The sequence below is a fragment of the Oncorhynchus gorbuscha genome, linkage group LG12 (assembly GCF_021184085.1).
Source record: "Oncorhynchus gorbuscha isolate QuinsamMale2020 ecotype Even-year linkage group LG12, OgorEven_v1.0, whole genome shotgun sequence".
NCBI lineage: Eukaryota > Metazoa > Chordata > Actinopteri > Salmoniformes > Salmonidae > Oncorhynchus > Oncorhynchus gorbuscha.
In genome coordinates, this window is record NC_060184.1 from 21375040 (window position 1) to 21397095 (window position 22056).

At 40.8% G+C, this 22056-nt stretch overlaps 3 protein-coding genes across 3 annotated transcripts; all 3 read right to left on the minus strand.

The window, feature by feature from the left end:
* Window positions 1-1775: 1775 nt before the first annotated feature.
* Window positions 1776-11868, minus strand: LOC123990697 (syntaxin-7-like). The gene is made up of 10 exons (XM_046291451.1): window positions 11323-11868; window positions 10505-10618; window positions 10172-10241; window positions 9959-10049; window positions 7757-7894; window positions 5437-5486; window positions 4786-4888; window positions 3022-3094; window positions 2566-2648; window positions 1776-2453 (listed from the first exon to the last, which is right to left on the minus strand). Exons 2-10 carry the CDS (start codon window positions 10587-10589, stop codon window positions 2358-2360), a joined length of 789 nt encoding a protein of 262 aa, XP_046147407.1. The 5' UTR covers window positions 10590-10618; window positions 11323-11868; the 3' UTR covers window positions 1776-2357.
* Window positions 11869-12612: 744 nt separating this feature from the next.
* LOC123991680 (trace amine-associated receptor 13c-like) lies at window positions 12613-13651 on the minus strand. The gene has a single exon (XM_046293327.1). It carries the CDS (start codon window positions 13649-13651, stop codon window positions 12623-12625), a length of 1029 nt encoding a protein of 342 aa, XP_046149283.1. The 3' UTR covers window positions 12613-12622.
* Window positions 13652-14077: 426 nt separating this feature from the next.
* LOC123991596 (trace amine-associated receptor 1-like) lies at window positions 14078-16191 on the minus strand. The gene is made up of 4 exons (XM_046293224.1): window positions 16141-16191; window positions 15907-16020; window positions 15355-15449; window positions 14078-15248 (listed from the first exon to the last, which is right to left on the minus strand). The coding sequence occupies exon 4, from the start codon at window positions 15227-15229 to the stop codon at window positions 14192-14194; it is 1038 nt and encodes a 345-aa protein (XP_046149180.1). The 5' UTR covers window positions 15230-15248; window positions 15355-15449; window positions 15907-16020; window positions 16141-16191; the 3' UTR covers window positions 14078-14191.
* Between the last annotated feature and the right edge of the window lie 5865 nt (window positions 16192-22056).

The window sequence follows — 22056 nt, forward strand, 5'->3', positions numbered from 1 at the left end:
AAAAAGGGAAGCCAGCAATTAAGAGCTCATTGCATCTAGTGCTGCACTGCTTTTTATTGAAGAAAGTGAAAACGGAAAGAGCTGTATAAAACAGATAACATTTGAGGCAGCAAAAACATTCACAGTTCCACAATAATTGTATAACCCTTACTGTGCCTTCAAAGTATTCAAACCCCTCGACTTTTCCCACCTTGTGTTACAGCCTGAAATCTAACATGTATTACATTTTAAAATGAAATGTCTTGAGTCAATAAGTATTCATCCCCATTCTTATGGGGAGCCTAACAATTCACATACTAAGTTGCATGGACTCTGTGTGCAATAATAGTGTTTAACATTTTTGAATCTCATCTCTGTTTCCCCACACATACAGATAATTGTAAGTTCCCTCAGACGAGCAGTGAATTTCATATAATATAATAATAATAATATCAAACACAGATTCAACCGCAAAGACCAGGGGGGTTTTCCAATGTCTCACAAAGGGCACCTATCAAATCAAATTTTATTTGTCACATACGTGTTAAGCAGATGTTATTGCGGGTGTAGCAAAAAGCCTTTATAGAACTTCGGTAACGTTTTACTCAAATTTGCTCAGTTAAAGTCCCCAGCTACAATAAATGCAGCCTCAGGATATGTGGTTTCGAGTTTGCATAAAGTCCAATGAAGTTCTTTGTCATGGTGTTGGCTTGAGGAGGAATATACACGGCTGTGACTATAACCGAAGAGAATTCTCTTGGGAGGTAATACGGTCAGCATTTGATGGAGAGGTATTCTAGGTCAGGTCAACAAAATGACTTGAGTTCCTGTACGTTATCACAATAACACCATGAGTAGTTAATCATGAAACATACACCCTCGCCCTTCTTCCTGGAGAGATATACATTCCCGTCTGCGTGATGAACTGAGAACCCAACTGGCTGAATGGACTCAGTTTATCCCAAGAGCCATGTTACCGTGAAACAGAGTATGTTACAATCCCTGATGTCTCTCTGGAAGGAAATCCTTGCCCTGAGCTCGTCAACCTTAATATCCAGAGACTGAACATTAGCGGGTAATATACTCGGAAGAGGTGAGTGGTGTGCACGCCTCCTGAGTTGGACTAAAAGTCCACTCTGACTTTTTGGTAGATGGGTAAAAATAAAAAGCAGACATTGAATATCTCTGAGCATGGTGATGTTATTATACTTTGGGATGGTGTTGCAATACACCCAGTCACTACAAAGATACAGGTGTCAGAGAGGAAAGAAACCACTCAGAGATTTCACCATGGAGCCAATGGTGACTTTAAAACTGTTATAGAGTTTAATGGCTGTGGTAGGAGAAAACTGAAGACGGATCAACAACATTGTAGTTGCTCCAAAATACTAACCTCGATGAAGGAAGCCTGTACAGAATACAAATATTCCATGTTTGCAATAAGGAACTAAAGTAAAACTGCAGAAAACGTTGCATCATGTTATGCTCATCATCGGCAAGGAATACGGAGTTAAGGATAAAAATACATCAGAATGGAGCTAAGCACAGGCAAAATCCTAGAGGAAACCTGGTTCAGTCTGCTTTCCAACAGACACTAGGACATTGAATGTTCCTGAGTGGCCTAGTTACAGTTGTCAATTAAGTTGTCTATGGCAAGAAAATGGCTGTCTAGCAATGATCACCAACCAACTTGACAGAGCTTGAAGAATTGTAAAAATAATAATTTGCAAATATTGTACAATCCAGGTGTGCAAAGCTCTTAGAGACTTACCCATAAAGACTCACAGCTGTAATCGCTGCCAAAGGTCATTCAAAATATGTATTGACTAAGGGGTGTGAATACTTGTTAAAATGTGATATTTCAGCATTTCATTTTCAATACATTTGCAAATATGTCAAAAACATGTTTTCACTTTGTCATTACGAGATATGGTGTGTAGGTGGGTGAGGGAAAAAAGCAGTTTAAGTCATTTTGAATTCAGACTAACAACAAAATATGGAATAAGTCAAGCAGTATGAATACTTTCTGAAGGCACTGTACATATTTATTTCTACAGTGAGAATCTTTGTGAGATTAAATAAAAATGCATAAATTGCTTCATATAAAATAAAGGCTTGAAGAGAGAAATAAGCCAGCACTGAGGAACTTGACAGCAAAAGTGATGCAAGATATTACTTAGCATTGCACAATTCTTGGCCTCTGGTGCATAGACTAGGCTACAGTCCATAATAATTAGCAGGTACTGTATCACACAAGCCTATTCCAAGTCTATGCTGTGTGTATTCTTCTTAGTATTATGGCCATGAGATTTGTAACTCAAACTTAGTCCTAAATAATCAATAAAATGCCAGGACCAAGGAGTATATGAAAAGCATCATCATCCTTTGACTGATGCCCAGATGATTAAACCAATGACAACAGCAAGAACCGCCAGAACGACAATGAGAATGCAGATCTTCTTCCTAGATTTGCGCTGAAAGGGGCAAAAGAAACACTTAACGTTATAAGAAAATTGTATTGTAAAATATAAAGAAAAAGCATTATGATTTATTCACCCTCAAAATAATGATTCTTATGTTACCTACCTGATAGTCTGCAGCCTGTGATAACTGCTGGGTGGCATTCTGTACATGAAGGTCAGCAGTTTCGACATTGGCCTCTATACTGTCTAGGGGCATAAATGCACAGTGAAAGGGTCATTCTCTCCCAGAGGTTCAGTTTTGGTTGAATATTTTCTTGAAAATGTTGCTGAAAAAGTTAGAGCATTTGACTTACACCATGACGATGACTAGCCTCTCAAATAATGTCATTATCACGTTAACATCCCTTCAGTTTTAACTGTGGGACATAATCGTGTGTGTTTAGCTAGCATAGCTGTTTGTCATCCTCTTTTCCCAGAACACTCATTAGACTGTTCTCCATAAAGACTCCTAAACATGCAGTATTTGATCCCTGTAGGGGTATGCTGTCAATGTTTTGAAAGTGGAAACGTTTCTAACAGTCAGAAGTTTAGAGGAGTAAATGACTGAATGTATGCTTACCGATCACATCCCCTTGCTCATGGACCATCATTCCCAAGTCCTTAAATATTTCATTTATATCTGTAATATCAGACTGAAAAAAAGAGAAAACAAGCATTGAATAAACAGACATCACAAATTAAATGGACTGGATATAAATCCATTATGTAAGTGTGATTTGCAGGATAGCATAAGGCAGTGATCATCAACTAGATTCAGCCGCGGCCCAATTTTTTCTTGAGAGGATGATCGGGGGGCCAGAACATAATTACAAGTAATTTATAAACTGCAAATTGACAGCAAGAAGCCCAATATTTTACTAAAACAATCATTTCAAAACCTCGCTTGCATTGGTATAAGTTCACGTGTCTCTCTATTATGCGTGGGAATACTTGGGAACAGATTTGGAAATGCTAATCCTCAACACTGGGGCCCCTCAGGGATGCATGCTTAGTCCCTTCCTGTTCACCCACGACTGCGTGATCAAGCACGACTCCAACCCAATCATTAAATTTGCTGATGACACAACAGTGATAGGCCTGATCAACGACAACGATGGGCCTATAGGGAGGTCAGAGACCTGGCAGTGTGGTGAAAGGACAACAACTTCTCCCTCAAAGTGAGCAAGACAAATGAGCTGTTCGTGGACTATTGGAAAAGGAGGGCCAAACAGGCCCCCATTAACATCAACAGGGCTGTAGTGGAGCAGGTCGAGAGGTTTAAGTTCCTTGGTGTCCACATCACCAACAAACTATCATGGTCCAAACACACCAAGACAGTTGTGAAGAGGGCATAACAACACCTTTCCCCCTCAGGAGATTGAAAAGATTTGGCATGGGTCCCCAGATTCTCGAAAGTTCTACAGCTGCACCATCAAGAGCATCCTGACCATTTGCATCAATGCCTGGTATGGCAACTGCTTGGCATCTGACCGTAAGGCACTAGAGTGTAGTGCGTACAGCCCAGTACAACACTGGGGCCAAGCTTCATGACATCCAGGACCTATATACAAGGCGGTGTCAGAGGAAGGCCCATAAAATGGTCAAAGACTCCAGTCACCCAATTCAGAGATTGTTCTCTATGCTACCGCAAGGCAAGAGGTCCCAGAGCGCCAAGTCTAGGATCAAAAGGCTCCTTAACACCTGCTACCCCCAAGCCATAAGACTGCTGAACAATTAATAAAATGGCCACCTGGAATATTTATATTGACCCCATGCCCTTTGTTTTTAAACTGCTGCTACTCGCTGTTTATCATCTATGCATAGTCACTATTTTTATTTTATTTTATTTTATTTCACCTTTATTTAACCAGGTAGGCTAGTTGAGAACAGGTTCTCATTTACAAATTACAAATTACCTCAACTAACCTGTACCGGTACCCCCTGTATATAGCCTCCTAATGTAATTTTCTTGTGCTACTTTTTTCTTTTATTTAAAAAATTTATTTTAGTAAATATTTTCTTAACTCTAGAGCTTGTAAGTAAACATTCCACGGTAAGGTTTACACCTGTTGTATTCGGAGCATGTGACAAATAATGTTTGATTTGATTTCTGAAATTAAAATCACTTGGAGCTGATTTTAGGGTGTTTTTACAGTCCATTATGTCAAAAAATAATTATCTGAAAACATAGGGGGGCAAATAAAATAGCCTTTGGACCAAATAAGTTATGATTACTGTATGGCTTATGGTATAAGATCATTTAAAGGAATGAAAGACATCCAGCAAAATCAGAATTTAACCCTGAATCTTGTTCACTAATGGTGAGTAATAGGAGTGCTGTCACCTCTAGCTGTCTGATGGAAGTCTCTCTCTCCTGGATGAGCTGCAGGTCCTCTTCAGTGATGGCCACCTCCTGGGACTGTGACTGGACCTGGGCCTGCCCCCCACTGTAGAGTCAGACATGGGGAAGACGTGGTGAACCACCCAAAGTAAACACTCAACTCCCACTATGTCTGTCTGGGCTAGAGAGAGATGGGCCTGATGGGCCTATAAAAAGACGGACATGTTAACACTAAAGTGGATGTTTAGATAAACTAGCAGTTAGAGAATAGTCAACTGTGGGTTTTTTATGTGAATATTCATTTAATGGTTAAGCGATTCATAGAACAAAAAGGTCAGGACATTAAAAAAAAGAGCTAAACAGAAAAAAAGAGCTAAATAGACCAAATAAAAAATATTATCTTAACTGTAAAAGAGGATGTTTACATTCTCCACAATTGTAGGCAATAATAGAGGAATCAGGATTATGAACTCTGGGTAAATTAATTAAATATGAGTGTCTACAGTGGTTCCTTCCTCTGTTGTCGGCATGCAGTTTTATGCGGCAACAGACAGTGGGATGTATTTAAACAGCTTGCACAGTATGTTTAGTGCAGCATGTCTGTGTACTATCTCACTCAAAAAGCACGAGACCACTGAAATGCTGAACTCTGACCTTTCAAAGACGTTTCCATTTCCTCCAAAGCTGTCGTCAGGATAGCCACCCTGAGGATGGACAGAACAGTCAGTCTGATGCTCTCTAATTTATGGCTTTATATGTAAAGTGACTACAGTTTGGGAGGAAAGACTACACTTGAAACATTTACATTTCCTCCCCTCTCGACAACCAAATAACTGACTACTCCTCCTATCACCAATCAACGGCTGTATATACACTACATGACCAAATGTATGTGGACACCTGCTCATCGAACAGCGAATTCCAAAATCATGGGCATTAATATGGAGTTGGTCCCCCCTTTACTGCTATAACAGACTTTCCACTAGATGTTGGAGTATTGTTGTGGGTATTTGCTTCCATTCAGCCACAAGAGCATTAGTGAGGTAGGGCACTGATGTTGGGCGTTTAGGCTTGGCTAACAGTCGCTGTTCCAATTGATCCCAAAGGTGTTCGATGGGGTTGAGGTCAGGGCTCTGTGCAGGACAGTCAAGTTCTTCAACACATAGAAAAAACATTTCTGTATGGACCTCGCTTTGTGCATGGGGGCATTGTCACGTGAGAAACAGGAAAGGGTCTTCCCCAAATTTGAAATCACGGAATCATCTAGAATGTCAGTATGCTGTAGCGTTAAAATTTCTCTTCACTAGAACTAAGGGGACTAGCCCGAACCATGAAAAACAGCCCCAGGCCATTATTCCTCCTCCGCCAAACTTTACAGTTGGCACTATGCATTCTGGTAGGTAGCGTTCTCCTGGCATCCGCCAAACCCAGATTCCTCCATCGGACTGCCAGATGGTGAATCGTGATTCATCACTCCAGAGAACTAGTTTCCACCGCTCCAGAGTCCAATGTCGGCAAGCTTTACACCACTCCAGCTGGCGCTTGGCATTGCGCATGGTGATCTTAGGCTTATGTGCGGCTACTCGGCCATGGAAACCCATTTCATGAAGCTCCCGCCGAACAATTCTTGTGCTGATGTTGCTCCAGAGGCAGTTTGTAACTCGGAAGTGAGTGTTGCAACCGAGAACAGATGATTTAAAACTCTGCGGTCCCATTCTGTGAGCTTGTGTGGCCTACCACTTTGCGGCTGAGCTCGTTGCTCCTAGACGATTCCACTTCACAATAACAGCACTTACAGTTAACCGGGGCAGCTCTAGCAGGGCAAAAATTTGACAAACTGATTAGTTGGAAAGCTTGCATCCTATGACGGTGCCATGTTGAAAATTACTGAGCTCTTCAGTAAGGCCATTCTACTGCCAATGCTTGTCTATGTAGATTGCATGGCTGTGTGCTTGATTATACACACCTGTCAGCAACTGGTGTGGCTGAAACAGCTGAATCTACTAATTTGAAGGGGTGTCCACATATATATATATTAAATAGGTATGAATGTGTGTGTGTGTGTGTGTGTGTGTGTGTGTGTGTGTGTGTGTGTGTGTGTGTATATATATATACACAATCCTCAATATCCACACAATACCTCACAATGACAAAGCAAAGACAGCTTTTTAGACATTTTAGGAAATGTATTAAAAATATAAACTGAAATATCACATTTATATTGATGAAGAAAAAAAACAATATAATACATTTTAGAATAAGGCTGTAATGTAACTAAATGTGTATATACACAGTGTATATACACTCATGGCTTGGTTTCTGCTCTGACATGTAATGTCAATTGTGGGACCTTATATAGACAGGTATGTGCCTTTCCAAAAAATGCCCAATCAATTGAATTTACCACAGGTGGACTCCAATCACATTGTAGAAACATTTAAGGATGATCAATGGAAACAGGATGCACAGAAGCTCAATTTTGAGTCTCATTGGAAAGGGTCTGAATACTTATGTAAATAAGGTATCAGTTTTTCATTTTCAATACACTTGCAAAAATGTAAAAAAACTGTTTTCGCTTTGTCATTATGGGGTATTTATTGTGCGTAGATTGACAAAGATTTTTTTTCGTATCCATTTTCGATTAAGGCTGTAACGTAACATATACACACACACACCCCCATCCAGTACCTTTAAACCTTTTCCTGCATTAAACAAAAACGTTAATGTTGAAGGTGTGGTCTGTACCAGTGGAGGCTGGTGGGAGGAGCTATATGAGGATGGGCTCATTCTAATGGCCGGAATAGAATTTGTGGAACAGTATGAAACGTTTCAAACACATGGAAAACACGTTTGAATCAGTTCCATTAATTCCATTCCAGCCATTAAAATTAGCTTGTCTTCCTATAGTTCCTCCAACCAGCCTCCTCTGGTCTGTACCTAGTAAAGATTGTGTACATTTTTGATGATTACTAACCGACACTCTGGACTCGGCACGGACTCTGGCAACAAACGCCTTCTCTTTCTGAGCAGCCTGCCTCTGTGTCTTTTGGAAATTGGCCAGTGCATTGGAGAAGTCATTGATAAATCGGTCTTTCTGGATCTTTCTCTGGCGCTAGAAGAGAGGTATATGTAAACAAATGAGTTAACATCACATAGTGTTCATGATACTGTGCCATAGCATCACTCTAATCTCAACCGATAGAGAATTATTCTTATGACTTCCGTCTCAGGCCCTCATGTCCTCCTTTACATAAGCAGAAGTGAAATACTAACAACTCTTTGTGAGACTTATATGAAAAATATTTAGATATATTTTCGTTAGCAAGTAATACAACTGGAATGTGTTTGCAATTAAACCCATCATTTGTCTTTCCATTGTCTAAATTAAACATCCAGGACAGTATTGAAAAACAGAAAATGTGGATGTTTGTAAGAATTGTTTTATTCCTGCCATGGCGTGCATTCCAACCTTTCCTTGTGAGCTCTACAAGAATGCAATAATTGCTTTCTTTACCTCACACAAAAAGAAATGACTTCAAAACTGTTGGATTTCTGCTGTCAGGAAAAATGTTCATGCAGTGTGCCTTGGGCCTTCCTTGAACGAGAAGGCACAACTACCAAAACAGGAAATAAAGTCTTAATGCGTTTAAGAATAGTATATATATAAATAAATAAAGGCGGATCCAAAAGTAACCACCCTGAAAGTACCCCCCCGGCCCCCTGGAACCTTCTTCCGCAGAGCTAAAGACTTGAAACACGTTCTGCGCAAGCTTTTCTTTATCTGTACTTTACGCACACATTTGAGGTCACCCTCTCTTCACATTTCTCACTGTCAATCGTGAATGATAATTCTTCAAGTTTTACCGGTGAAACGACCAAGTAGCATCTGCATGCCAAACATTTGATCTCAATCACAATTTCATGGGAATATGAAGTGTTGCACAGTACAGTGTTATTTTGAATTATATACAGCAGTGGTCACCAACCTTTTCAGAGTCAAGATCACTTTCCCAGTCAAAAAGCAAGCAGAGACCTACCGCTCAGATTGATTTTTAAAACGCGACTAAAAACATTTGACATTAACCTAATATAAAACAGTTCTAGACCTAATTCATTTCCTAGTACATTATCACAGCATTTTGGCTATATGCCTGTCCTGCCAATATTGTTATTCTCAGACCATATTAGATTTCAAAACTCAAGCTTTTATAACAAAATAGATGTTCTAATGTAGCACTTCCAAGGCACTGTGGACCATAAATTGAAATAATTTGCTCTTTTATTTTACCAGACTGATGGTAGCTGCATCCGGGAACTCATGATATCAGTGATCTTCAGGTCGGAAAGTTTGAGCTTTAGAAAGATGCCCGAGTGTCCGACTTGGAATTCGGAGTTGGATTGTTCCCAGTGAGATATCGTTTTCTATCCCCCCCCCCCTTCTTTTGAAAATAAATTCTTATCCAATTTATATTCTCATAAAAGTAAAACATTGAGAATGCAGGGTAAGTTTGTTGAAAGTTAGCTAAGATAAAAGACGCAAATACAAAGCAGCAATCAGCAGTTAAAACAAAAACAAAGTATACTCCCCAACACTGTTTGGGCATAACGCGGGGGATGGGACTGGGGAAATGGAACCACTCTCAAATTAAACGACAGAGCTATGGCTGCAAGGACTGACCATCCATGATATAAAAATGTGTTTTAACCATGTTTAAAAAAAAATGCTATACAGTGTTTGTTTACAAACACTGGAATAAAACAAGCTTATATTTTGGAGTTTAGTTCAACGACCGTTGAACTAAACTCATGGAGGCATGTATAAGTAATATTATTCAAGAACCAATGGATACATTAAGTCCAAAAATGGATGTAGCAACTGCTGATTGCATTTGTCATTAAAGGGACATTCATAAAAGGTGAACGGAGGGCACTACTACAAGTGCAATTATTTTTTATTGACAAGTTGTGTTGAGACTTGAGACTCGGGAACAGGTCATCCTAGGACCAGCTTGGACAACACAGGCCAGCCCACCTAACATGTGACCAATGAGCACTGAGGTGCTGTTCACCTAGCTGTTTTCACATTACTGTGTGAATAATGTTCTGTCTGCTATTGCACATGACAGTTGTTACTATACGTTTTGTTGCTTGTTGTACAAAAAAAGGTGTTGAGTACCTGTTCAGTTGTGACAGGCAAAGAGCCAAATTGCTTCACACTTCGGTCTGTTTCTTTGGCAAGGTGGTTGACATTCTGCTGTTTCTGCTGCCTACATTTGAAAAGTGAAAAGCCTCATTTAGATAATATTCCATTATAACACATATACCTGCATGTAAAAACATCTTTAAAAGTTACAGATAAGAGACTTATTCTGATAAAAACAGAACTCACAGATGCTGTCTGAGCTCAGTTGTGTCTTGTGGGGTTCCCAACTTATCCACAATACTCTGTATTTCAGATGCTGGCAGAAACAAAGGCACACATATTGTGACACAAAACAATATGTGTGTTCATTCAACAGGAAAAGCATTACATTTGAAAATGCATTCAAAATAAAAAATAAAATGTAGCTATGTTAATACATTTGAGTCTACCCCCAGGCCTCATAGGATATGTATAGTAGTAGCCTATTGGCCTATGAAAGTCTGAGGATATAACAAAACTTGTTTGTACTGATTTACAGGTTGTGGTTGTGTGCACAGTTTGTCCATGTGTATCAATTACTTTGTTGTGCGATCTTTTGGATGTTGGAGATTATCGTCTGAGTAAGCACATTTGGATCCTGCACTTTTCCGTACTGGTAGGCCATCGTTGACACATTGGGAGTCTCCCCAAGACCTTGAAATATAAAATGTTGCAAGCATTGTTGTCAGTCACTCACATGGCTTGCCTCAGTTCACTTCTATTCACTCCCACCTGCTTTATGTACTATGAACACTCATTCCCATAGACATACATACGTGCTGTCGCCAAAGTGGGAAAAATCCCCCATGCTTGTATAAAATAGTTTTAAAGTGAATAAACCATGAATGTTGAGGAACATAATAGGCCATCAGTAAGAGAAACACATGAATGCACACAAGAGTACAGTCTGCAAAAGGTTAGTTGAAGTTCATCAGCCAGCCGTCCAATCAGATACAGGCATTGGAAGAGAGCACAGGCAGGGCAAGCTAACGCCCTCAACCTGAAAAACTAGACCAGAAAAATGCGGAAATACGAACGCCTGAATAACTGGGCATGGATGAATGTCAAACACGCCCCCTCCCCACTGTGTCTATTTACTACTCGTATGGCATAATATACATTTCATCAAACGCTAAAAACATGAATGGTAAAGTAGCCATGTTCATTTAGATCAAGGAAATACTGCAGCGTAAAGAGAGAGATTGTTGCACAAATGCTGACAACTTTCAGTAAACATTAAAATCCCTTTCAGGTCGCATGAATTACATCTTAATTGTCGCTTGTCGACATTTACTAATCATTTGCATATCCAAACATTGCTGATGGAAAATTTCGGGGAACACTAAATATTCGTTTACCTTAATGAGTTCTGTCTTGACAGTCTGCTCGGCCTACACTCTGCTTCCTGATCGGTGTGTCATGTTTTTCTAGTCACATGATCTACTCTAAGCCGCTTTACAGCAAAGATCAAATCATAGTGCAAGAGGTGAAGTGAGAGGATTTAGTTCGCCCAAAATCTTTCCACGAAAATAAGACCACGAAGTGAGGAATTTGTGCATGTAGGTCAATGAGAATGTCGAATTTGGTCAACACAAATGTAATTGATTGCTAATTTGTTACGTCTTGCTTATTTGAACGAATATAAGTTTCATAAATGATTTGGCTGTTACAAATGCACATATATATAAAATTGGACGCACATGGCATTACGGTAACTTTAAACAAAAACTTTATAACCTAACGCAGCAAGCATAAAAAACTCCTGAAACTAGATCCCCCACATTCTGGTCTTGATGAAATTTGTTTTTAAATGTTAGGAGGTTCTCTTCAGCACTGTTCAACCAATCCAGAAAATGTGGACGAGGAGTTAAGACGTAGAGTGTCGCCTTGTTAACGTCCAAAAACGGAGGTGACGTCACGCGCTCGCACTTCCTTTTCCACTAACAACCGGAATATCCTTTTATAATCAGCCTCGGCGGGGCAAAAGCTAAATTGTGCCTGTTGTTTATATGAGTATTTGCCCTCTCAATGGCTTGATCTCGCTTCCTCCTTCCATCTTCGAGGACATGCTTTTCCATCGTTAGAGTAGCTGTCTTCTCACTATAATAGATCATCTTTGATAAAAATGTCTAGCTCAGACAATGGGACTGGAAGCCGGGTACCTGTGGTTGTTTAGTTCAACTCTAGCCATAATATGATTAGACACAAGATGATTGAGGTACAAAAATAATAATATCCAAAGACACATTTTATGTACTTTATACGCTTTATTCTAAGGTAGGCCTATGCTACATTCAAAATACAATAAGAAGGGATTTATAAATTAAACAAGATTACATGAAGAAGACCAGGCAATTATCGACAGCAGTATAATGTTCAGAAGAGGTTTCTCAAATGCTTCTCTTCATTTTCCTCATTGAACACACTATCCAAGGTGGACAGGTCATAGCTTATGTTTTAAAAAAAACTGCCACTAAGCCACATACTGTACATGTATTGACATGAATCATTTTGTGAGAAGTAAATGACAGTAACTGGACAATTCATCTGCCGCCCAAAAAAGGGCTATTATGAAACATTTACATTTTTTTTGCATGAAGTTAGTTACATACTGTTCACACATAGTTGTATATTATATTGATGTAGCTTTACAATAGATCACGTAGTAGCAAATACATTTATATAGGAATAATTTCTATTGAATATTTTTAATGTGACAATGAGATTAAGACATTTTCGAAACCATGGATAAAACAGTGCATAGATGATTGGATTTGCAGTAGAATTAAAGTAACCCAGCCAGATAAACACTTCAAAGAGAATAGGTGGTGTGCTAAAGTTTGTGTATGGATCAACTATGGAATTAACAAAGAAAGGTAGCCAGCAAAAGATGAAAACACCCACCACAATGCCTAAAGTTTTAGCTGCTTTCCGCTCTGACCGTTGAGACACCACACCTCTACCTCCCTCATTGGAATTCTTTTGGCTGTCTTCAATCTTCCTTAGATGTTCTTTTGCCACCAAAAATATTTTGGTATACAAACCCACCATTACAGAGCACGGAAAGAAAAAGGCTATCAATGTGTCTAGGGCGCCCCACAAAGCATTAAGGAAAAGATTACAACTTCCCAGGCAGTATATGGATGCAATGAATTCATCTAGTCCTCTAACATTTGCTTTGGAATATAGTAGGCCATAGGAGTACAATGCAGCAACGGCCCAACTGGCAAAAACCATGAGCCATGCAATTGGTATAGTAATCTTGGTGGAATAGCGAAGTGGACTGCACACAGACTCATATCGATCTATGGCTATGAATACCAGGTGGAAAATTGAAACAGATGTGAGGAACATATCAGAATGCAGGAAACAAAAAGCATCTCCAAAGTACCAGCAGCCCTCCACAGCCTTAATTGTACTAAAAGGCATCACAGCTACTCCAACTAGCAGGTCTGCAACTGCCAAAGACATTATAAGCATGTTAGTTGGCGTGTGGAGCTGTTTTATGTGAGCAATGGAGATAATGACCACACCGTTCCCTAGAATAGTGACCAGAATAACAGAAACAAAAAAGATATATAAAGCCATTTGAACCCCTTCACTGAAAATTTCTCTGGTGCAGGAGGCATTTGATTCTGGGTAACAGAACATCTTAGGATCCAGATGTTGATGAGATGAGATATCCATTGCCAAAAACAAAAAGACATTCAAGTTAGAGCTGATCACTTGCTACTGTAGTCACAGGTGCAGGTATGTGAGTGGTGCTGAATTCAGCACAGTCTTCTTAGAAGAATGACAGAGTTTATATACCCTATTGGACATATTTTGGGCACACCCCTTTCCCAGCTACCAGCCAGTTATAATAGGTTACATGATTTACATCTGTTTATATTATATGTGTATATTCAAGTAATGTACAGCATGACAGTATGATAGTTTCGTAAAATAGTGATGTCATGAGCACTAAGCTCAAAATTACTGTTCCAGCGGTGTGTACCTCAAGTAGGCACTAGGAGGAGACAAAGAACACTATTAAACAAGGTGACAGGCACAGGCATTGAAATACATTTATTTCAGGCAAACAGCTTTATATGAAACAGGTTAAAAGCAGCTTCTGTTACATTTTCACTCAAGCTTTATCTTTTAGTTGCATAACTGTTACATGTTACATCCCAAAATAATTCATATATTTATTTGAACACACATCATACAATGTCAACTGAAACTTTACTCAGAATACAATTTAAATCTACAAGAACCTCTGCGAAAGATGTGACCACTGATGATGATTCTCAAAGCCCTCCTGAACCAAGTGTAAAAGAAAGCATAGACAATAGGGTTAAAAGCAGAGTTCAAATATCCAAACCAAACCAGGGTATCCCCCAACAGCGGGGGGATGGAGTACTGTATGAAAGGGTCAATGATGAGGCACAAGGAAAAGGGACTCCAGCAGATTAGAAACACTCCCACTACTATTGCCAGAATATTTGCCCCTCGTCTCTCTCTACGTCCAGAGTCTGCCTCTTTAAACTGACGAGATAAATCTTTAATGGACCTGGCCTGAGCCCTGGCAACCCAATATATCTTGGAATATATACAAATCAAGATCATGCCTGGGATGTAAAAACTGAAGGAGGATGCTACTAAAGCTGCCACTGGACTAAAGAACACCTGACAGCCTCCAATGCACTTGACATGTGTTTCATAGAAATCCTCCTTGCCTTTCAGATTGATCTCAGGGAAGATCATTCCATAAGAAAAAATGGCAGGGACCAGCCAACTGGTGGTGATCATGATCAATACAGTGTTATTGGTGATGATCAGTCTGTACGACAGTGGCCTGCAGACAGCAAAGTAACGATCAATGGAGATGAAGGATAGATGGAAGATGGAGGATGTGCTCAGCATAATATCAGTGCTGGTGTGGAGCTTACACAGAAACCCTCCTAGGTACCAACAGCCCTGGACAGAGCGCACAGCACTGCACGGCATTACAAACACTCCCAGAAGGAGGTCACACACAGCCAAGGAGACGAGCAGTTGGTTTACGGAGGTTTGAAGCTGCTTGAAGTGTGCAATGGAGGTGATGACCAGAAGGTTCCCAATAACAGTCACCAGTATGGCCAACACCATCGATGTGAACATCGGAACCTGAACGCTCAGGGGTCGAGCAAACCTCACACATGATCCACTCAAAGACTCATAGCAGAAAAGAGTCTGTGATTTCACAGTGCTGTTGAGGTTCGAAGTATTTGAGAAGTCCATTCCACCTGGTGTTTTAGGCCTAGAGACAAGGAACAATTTGATCACATCTTTAAATGTGTTTTTCAACATTTTTCATGTTTTCATCGGTTATCTACATTTATGTTTGCAAAATTAACTGGACTTACTTTCAACTAAAGTTTTGCAAGAATAGTGTTACTGTAACAGACGGAACACCAAACTGCTGGTCCAAAACGTTGTTCTGAGTCAGATTATTGGGCTTCTGAAAATACAACACATCCTGCTGATAATGCTTCCCATCGGAATCCAGTTTATTTCTAAAAATAACACAAGTGAGGGCAATGCACTATGGCTATGGTAACACATTCCCATATAAATAGTAAGCTATTACTATCTTCATGAAATAGTTACACATTTAATAAACACAGTTTTTATCAAACTTTTATACTATATATTCATAGTATGTAAATGTAATCATGCAACTTGAACCACTACTTCTGTAAATGACTAGTATCAACAACAATTTCACATCACAGAAGTTAATGAAGCATAATTTGGGTAGCATCAACTAGTCATTCTGTATGTGGTTCTTGATTGAAAGGTCACAAAGAAAGAAAATAGTGTTGGAATGTCATCTTTCTTATTCTTGCTCCTTTGAAAATATGAAAAGTGGTATGAATAGACAGACTCCATGCAATCAACCTAAAACTTATACTCACCTTAACATCTACAAATATTGCGTGTTTCTTTAATTCGTTCTCAGCAATCAATACCTTAATCCCAATTATTTCATTGGAAACACTAAGCACTGATGTTGAGCTCTGGTCAGGATCCTTTCAGCGGAGGGAAACAAAGAGACAAGTAAACACTGTAGTCATGTTGACTTGTTGAACAATTGGTTATGAAATGATGGTGTGTAATATAGATCATGCATATGAAAAGTTTAATCTCACCTAATCATAGTCAGCAAACCATGCACCCCCTCCTTCAGCCTCAGGCTCTACGAGCACCTAGACTTTCCTCTGAGTATTATATAAATGGACGGATGCTGCTTCACAGCCAATGAAATTAGAGTTTTGGTCAGTGGAGACTCCTATTGTATGTTGTTTACTGTGTCTGATGAGTTCACATGACTCAGTTGACAACATATAGTCGTCAATTATGGGCCCATTTGCAATAAACAATTAGCATTGTAATAATGCAGGATTATCTGTCATAATCAAAATAGCAATCAAGCACAAGCAAAGATCACACATTTAAGTATTCAAGAATCAATAGGTATACACTGGGCGACGAATGCATAACTTTGAGTTGCATATTGGGGAGGTCAGACTCAATGGGTTCTGAGGTCAACACCCTTGTAGGTGTTAAGGAAATTACTGTGAAATAGTTGTTTCTGGTGAATTTTGAAGGGGAAAATAGATCAAATCAAATGCTATTAGTCACACGCTCCAAATACAACAAGTGTATGATTACTTATGAGCCCCTGACCAACAATGCAGTTTAAAAAATAAATATATATCTATATACAAATAAAAAAATAAATAGGAATAAGAGTAAGAAATAAAAGTAACAAGTGATTTATGAGCAGCAGTAAAATAACAATAGCGAGACTATATACAGGGGGGTACCGGTACAGAGTCAATGTGCGGGGGCACCAGTTAGTTGAGGTGCTATGTACATGTAGGTAGAGTTATTAAAGTGACTATGCATAGATGTGTGTGTGGGGGGGGGGGGGGGGGTGCAAATAGTCTGGGTGGCCATTTGATCAGGAGTCCACCCTATAGGCTGTCTCGTCGTTGTCGGTGATCAAGCCTACCATTGTTGTGTCATCGGAAAATGTAATGATGGTGTTGGAGTCATGCCTGTCCGTGCAGTCATGAGTGATCAGGGAGTACAGGAGGGGACAGAGCACACACCCCTGAGGGGCCACTGTGTTGAGGATCAGCGTGGCGGATGTGTTGCTCCCTACCCTTGCCACCTGGGGGCGGCCCATCAGGAAGTCAAGGATCCAGCTGCAGAGGGAAGGCAGGGTAGCCTAGTGGTTAGAGTGTTGGACTAGTAACTGGAAGGTTGGAAGTTCAAACCCCCGAGCTGACAAGCTACAAATCTGTCATTCTGCCCCTGAACAGGCAGTTAACCCACTGTTCCTAGGCTGTCATTGAAAATAAGAATTGGTTCTTAACTGACTTGCCTAGTTAAATAAAGGTTAAAAAAAAGGGAGGTGTTTAGGCCCAGGGTCTGAGCGTTGAGGGCACAACGGTGTTGAACACTGAGCATTAGTCAATGAATAGCATTCTCACATAGGTGTTCCTTTTGTCCAGGGTGGAAAGGGCAGTGTGGAGTGCAATAGAGATTGCATCATCTGTGGATCTGTTAGGGTGGTACTCAAATTGGAGTGGGTCTAGGGTTTCTGGGACAATGGTGTTGATGTGAGCCATGACCAGCCTTTCAAAGCATTTCATGGTTAAAGACGTGAGTGCTACGGATCGGTAGTCATTTAGGCAGGTTACCTTAGTGTTCTTGGGCACGGCACTGTGGTGGTCTGCTTGAAACATGTTGGTATTACAGACTCAGACAGGGAGAGGTTGAAAATGTCAGTGAAGACAGTTGGTCAGCACATGCGTGCACTCCGAGCACGTCCTGGTAATCCGTCCGGCCCAGCGGCCTGTGACCTGTTTACAGGTCTCAGTCGTCTGGAAAGGCTGATGCTCTCATGCATGTTACAGTGTTTCTTTCCTTGAAGCGAGCATAGAAGTAATTTAGCTCATCTGGTAGGTTTGTGTCACTGGGCAGCTCTCGGCTGTGCTTCCCCTTGTTGTCTGTAGTAGTTTGCAAGCCCTGCCACATCCGACAAGATTCGGAGCAGATGTAGTACGATTTGATCGTATTCCTGTATTGACGCTTTGCCTGTTTGATGGTTCATCGGAGGGCATAGCAGGATTTCTTATAAGTGTCCGGTTTAGAGTCCCGCACCTTGAAAGTGGCAGCTCTATCCTTTAGCTCAGTGCGAATGTTACCTGTAATCCATGGCTTCTGGTTGGGGTGGGGACGACGTCCTCGATGCACTTATTGATAAAGCCAGTGACTGATGTGGGGTACTCACCAATGCCAGGATTGGACGAATCCCGGAGCTTATTCCAGTCTGTGCTAACAAAACAGTCCTGTAGTTTAGCATCTGCTTTATCTGACCACTTTTTATAGACTGAGTCACTTGTGCTTCATGCTTTCATTTTTGCTTGTAAGCAGGAATCAGGAGGATAGAGTTATGGTCAGATTTGCCAAATGGAGGGCGTGGGAGAGCTTTATACACGTCTCTGTGTGTGGAGTAAAGGTGATATAGAATTTTTTCCCCCTCTGGTTGCACTTTTAACATGATGATAGAAATGAAGTAAAACTGATTTAAGGTCCCCGGCCACTAGGAGCGCTGCCTCTGTATGAGCGTTTCCTGTTTGCTCATGGAGGAATACAGCTCATTGTGTGCGGTTTTAGTGTCAGCCTCGGTCTGTGGTGTATGTGGACAGCTACAAAAATTACAGCTTATCATGAGATACTCTACCTCGGGCGAGCAAAATCTTGAGACTTCCTTAGATATCGTGCACCAGCTGTTTTTTACATACATTACTGTTAAAAAGTTTTGGGTCACTTAGAAATGTCCTTGTTTTTGAAAGAAAAGCACATTTTTTGTCCATTAAAATAACATCAAATTGATCAGAAATACAGTGTAGACATTGTTAATGTTGTAAATGACTATTGTAGCTGGAAACAGCTGTTTTTTAATGGAATATCTACATAGGCGTATAGAGGCCCATTATCAGCAACCATCACTCCTGTGTTCCAATGGCACGTTGTGTTAGCTAATCCAAGTTTATCATTTTAAAAGGCTAACTGATCATTAGAAAACTATTTTGCAATTATGTTAGCACAGCTGAAAACTTTTGTTCTAATTAAAGAAGCAATAAAACTGGCCTTCTTTAGACTAGTTGAGTATCTGGAGCATCAGCATTTGTGGGTTCAATTACAGGCTGTAACGGCTTTCCTATTCCTCTTCTAAGGAGGAGTAGCAAGGATCAGAAACAGTTCTGTAAGGTGACAAAACACATTAGACAGAAAATAAACACCCACAAAACACAAGTGGGAAAAGGCTACCTAAGTATGATTCTCAATCAGAGACAACTAACAACACCTGCCTCTGATTGAGAACCATAGCAGGCCAAACGCAAAAACACAACATAGAAAACAGAACATAGACAACCCACCCAACTCACGCCCTGACCATACTAAAACAAAGACATAACAAAGGAACTAAGGTCAGAATGTGACACAAGCTCAAAATGGCCAGAAACAAATAACCTTCTTGTGAAACTCGGCAGCCTTCTGTGAAAATAAGGCTATTCCATGCAATAATTGCCAAGAAGCTGAAGATCTCGTACAACACTGTGTACTACTACCTTCACAGAACAGCGCAAACTGGCTTTAACCAGAATAGAAAGAGTGGAAGGCCCCAGTTTTACTACCAGTCACTGTCTTCCACTATTGTAGTGGCGGTAGGTATGAAGAAGTATACTTCATAGCTATGTTATCCACAGAGGAGCTAACCTGATGACGGAAGTACTCTAAGTATTAGACCAGTCGTACATGGTGTGATTGTGGTTCATGACTTCTAATAACTTTTCTCCTGAACGGAGGGTTCTATTTATTAGTGGCGTGTGTAACTATTGGAAGAGTGCAATGGAGATTCCCTTCCCCGTTTTGCACTCTGAGTGACTCCTATGTCGCTATTATCATTAGCAATTTAACTTGTGAGGTTACTAATCCTCTTACTGAGTGTTCTGAAATGTTATCCTACAGGAATACATGATTAGAGCATTTTACTAGTTGTCTTGTAGTACTACTACACTTGGCAAGGAATGATTATTGTTGCCACTTGTTTTGGAGGTGGACAAGTCCACTGGACTTCATTTACTACCAGTGTGGTACACCTCAGTACTATCTTAGATGTGTTCAAAGATAATCCCCGTCTAGGGGCCTGTCTGCTCCTCACTGTTCTCAAAGGGGAGTTTACAACTAGATTTGATTTATGCTCTGGTGGCCTCGTACGGTGTTGTCCGTAGTCTCGACCCCCCCATCAGCCTCGGTAAGGCTCATCATGGGTCTGGGCTATTATTCCCCTCCTTTGTGTCTCGGGATCCCCCCACCAGCTGGTGGTGTTGGTATCCGAGGCGCAAACGAAAATTTCGGACCCTATGTTCGAGTTGTAAGTGGCCGCGTTATTATGAGAGTGGCTGTAACCATTCAACCAAATCTCCTGGTGTTTGTGCTTCAACACCCTCAGTGGCTGTAGAGGCATGTCAGTCACCACTGTGTCCGCGTGTGGCAACCTCTTCAGTACCTGCGAACTGAGACGAGGATATCGGTTTGTGATATCGCAAAGTGTTTCACCAGTGGGAGTCATCGGGTCAGTTGCTGGACTGACGCCATTAGTGTCATTGTAAGGGTTGACAGTCCCCCACAAAGTGTAAAGTGTGTCGTTGGAAGCAGAGTATACTCTGCGCATCAATGTTTTTCTTGCTGAGACAGCCGCAGTGCTTGCTGAAGTGTCCGAAGTGCAAAATAAATTCATCTCAACTATGTATTGCATGACTGCAAGGAGGAGGGAAGTTGCTCATTCACAGAGACAGCCGGCTTGAAATCATGACAAGAATGGTCAATTAGATTGGCTGATGGAATGTGTCTATTCGACTTTCGCTTCAACATGTGAACCCTGTCAGAACCCGTAGCGTTCGGGTAGCCATCCACCGCGTCCTCTATGTCAGCTAAGAACGTCTCAGTATCGTTTGGCTGACTGGAACGGGGTCAAAGGTGGGGAAATTCTTGATGAGTTTGTCAAGGTATTCCGCGTCAAGCAGGCGGAGAGGGTTGGCTTCATCCTGTGGGGAAAGTGGGGCCGAAAGGCCAAGATGAGAAGCCAAGCTTTGGCTTTGTTGGCCAAGAGGCGCTATATTACTCAGTGCCGAATGGCCAAGAGGAGAAGACTGAGGGACACATGTTGGAGGCAATGTCTGAAACCTATCGTCTTCACTCCTTTGAGTCCCGGGCTCCGGTTGCTTGGATGGATAGTAGAGCGTGACCATTCTGGATTTCTTCCAGATGGTACCTAACGGTGGTATTCTGCTGCATTGCAGAGTCCACTTGAACGCTTAGAGGACTGATTTTGGAGACGTGAGTGTTGCACTTGCTCCTTTCGGTCTCAAGCTTATCTGTCATGGTTTGCAAATAGAGGTCTTGAGTACTGAGCGAGAGATTCAGTGATGAGATTTCTTCCGCTTGCTTAGCAATCAAGATTTCCATCTTCATCACCCGAGTTCTCTCATCATTCATTTGGTCAGCGACTTCAGTGAGTTCTGCTGATTTGTCATCCAACTTTGTCATCTTGTTCATCAATTGATTGTCTTTGGTCTGCAGAATTTTGAGTAGAACCGTGTTACTCTGAGTAACGTTCAACAAAACTGCCTGCATGTTATCAAATTGCGTGCTCCTGTTTGTAGATAACTCAACAGATGTATCTAGTTTGGAGTGGACTACCTCTTATTTAGTTTTGGCTAAATCGAGTTGTTCCTGGAGACAATGATTTTGTTGAAGAGTTTGTGCTCGTTCATCGTCATAAGTATTTGCAATTACTTTTAATTGTTCAGATTTCAAACGCAGTTTCTCGATTAGCAGAATGTTTTCATTTCCTGCTTTTGTCAATAGTTGCTCATTTCTCGCCACCTGTCCCCTCATGTTAGCCATTTCTGGCACGTGTTTCAGCTGTGCACTGTTGTATTGGACCGATGTCACATTTTTATGGCGATACATCTGTGCAAAGG

Coding starts and splice junctions, on each gene's coding strand:
- LOC123990697 (XM_046291451.1), bottom strand. CDS start 10,589: ATGGCCTACCAGTACGGAAAAGTGCAGGATCCAAATGTGCTTACTCAG. Junction 7,895..9,958: donor TGCCTGTCACAACTGAACAG/GTACTCAACACC, acceptor CCTCTCTTCTAG/CGCCAGAGAAAGATCCAGAA. Junction 3,095..4,785: donor CTTCCATCAGACAGCTAGAG/GTGACAGCACTC, acceptor TCTTTTTTTCAG/TCTGATATTACAGATATAAA.
- LOC123991680 (XM_046293327.1), bottom strand. CDS start 13,651: ATGGATATCTCATCTCATCAACATCTGGATCCTAAGATGTTCTGTTAC.
- LOC123991596 (XM_046293224.1), bottom strand. CDS start 15,229: ATGGACTTCTCAAATACTTCGAACCTCAACAGCACTGTGAAATCACAG.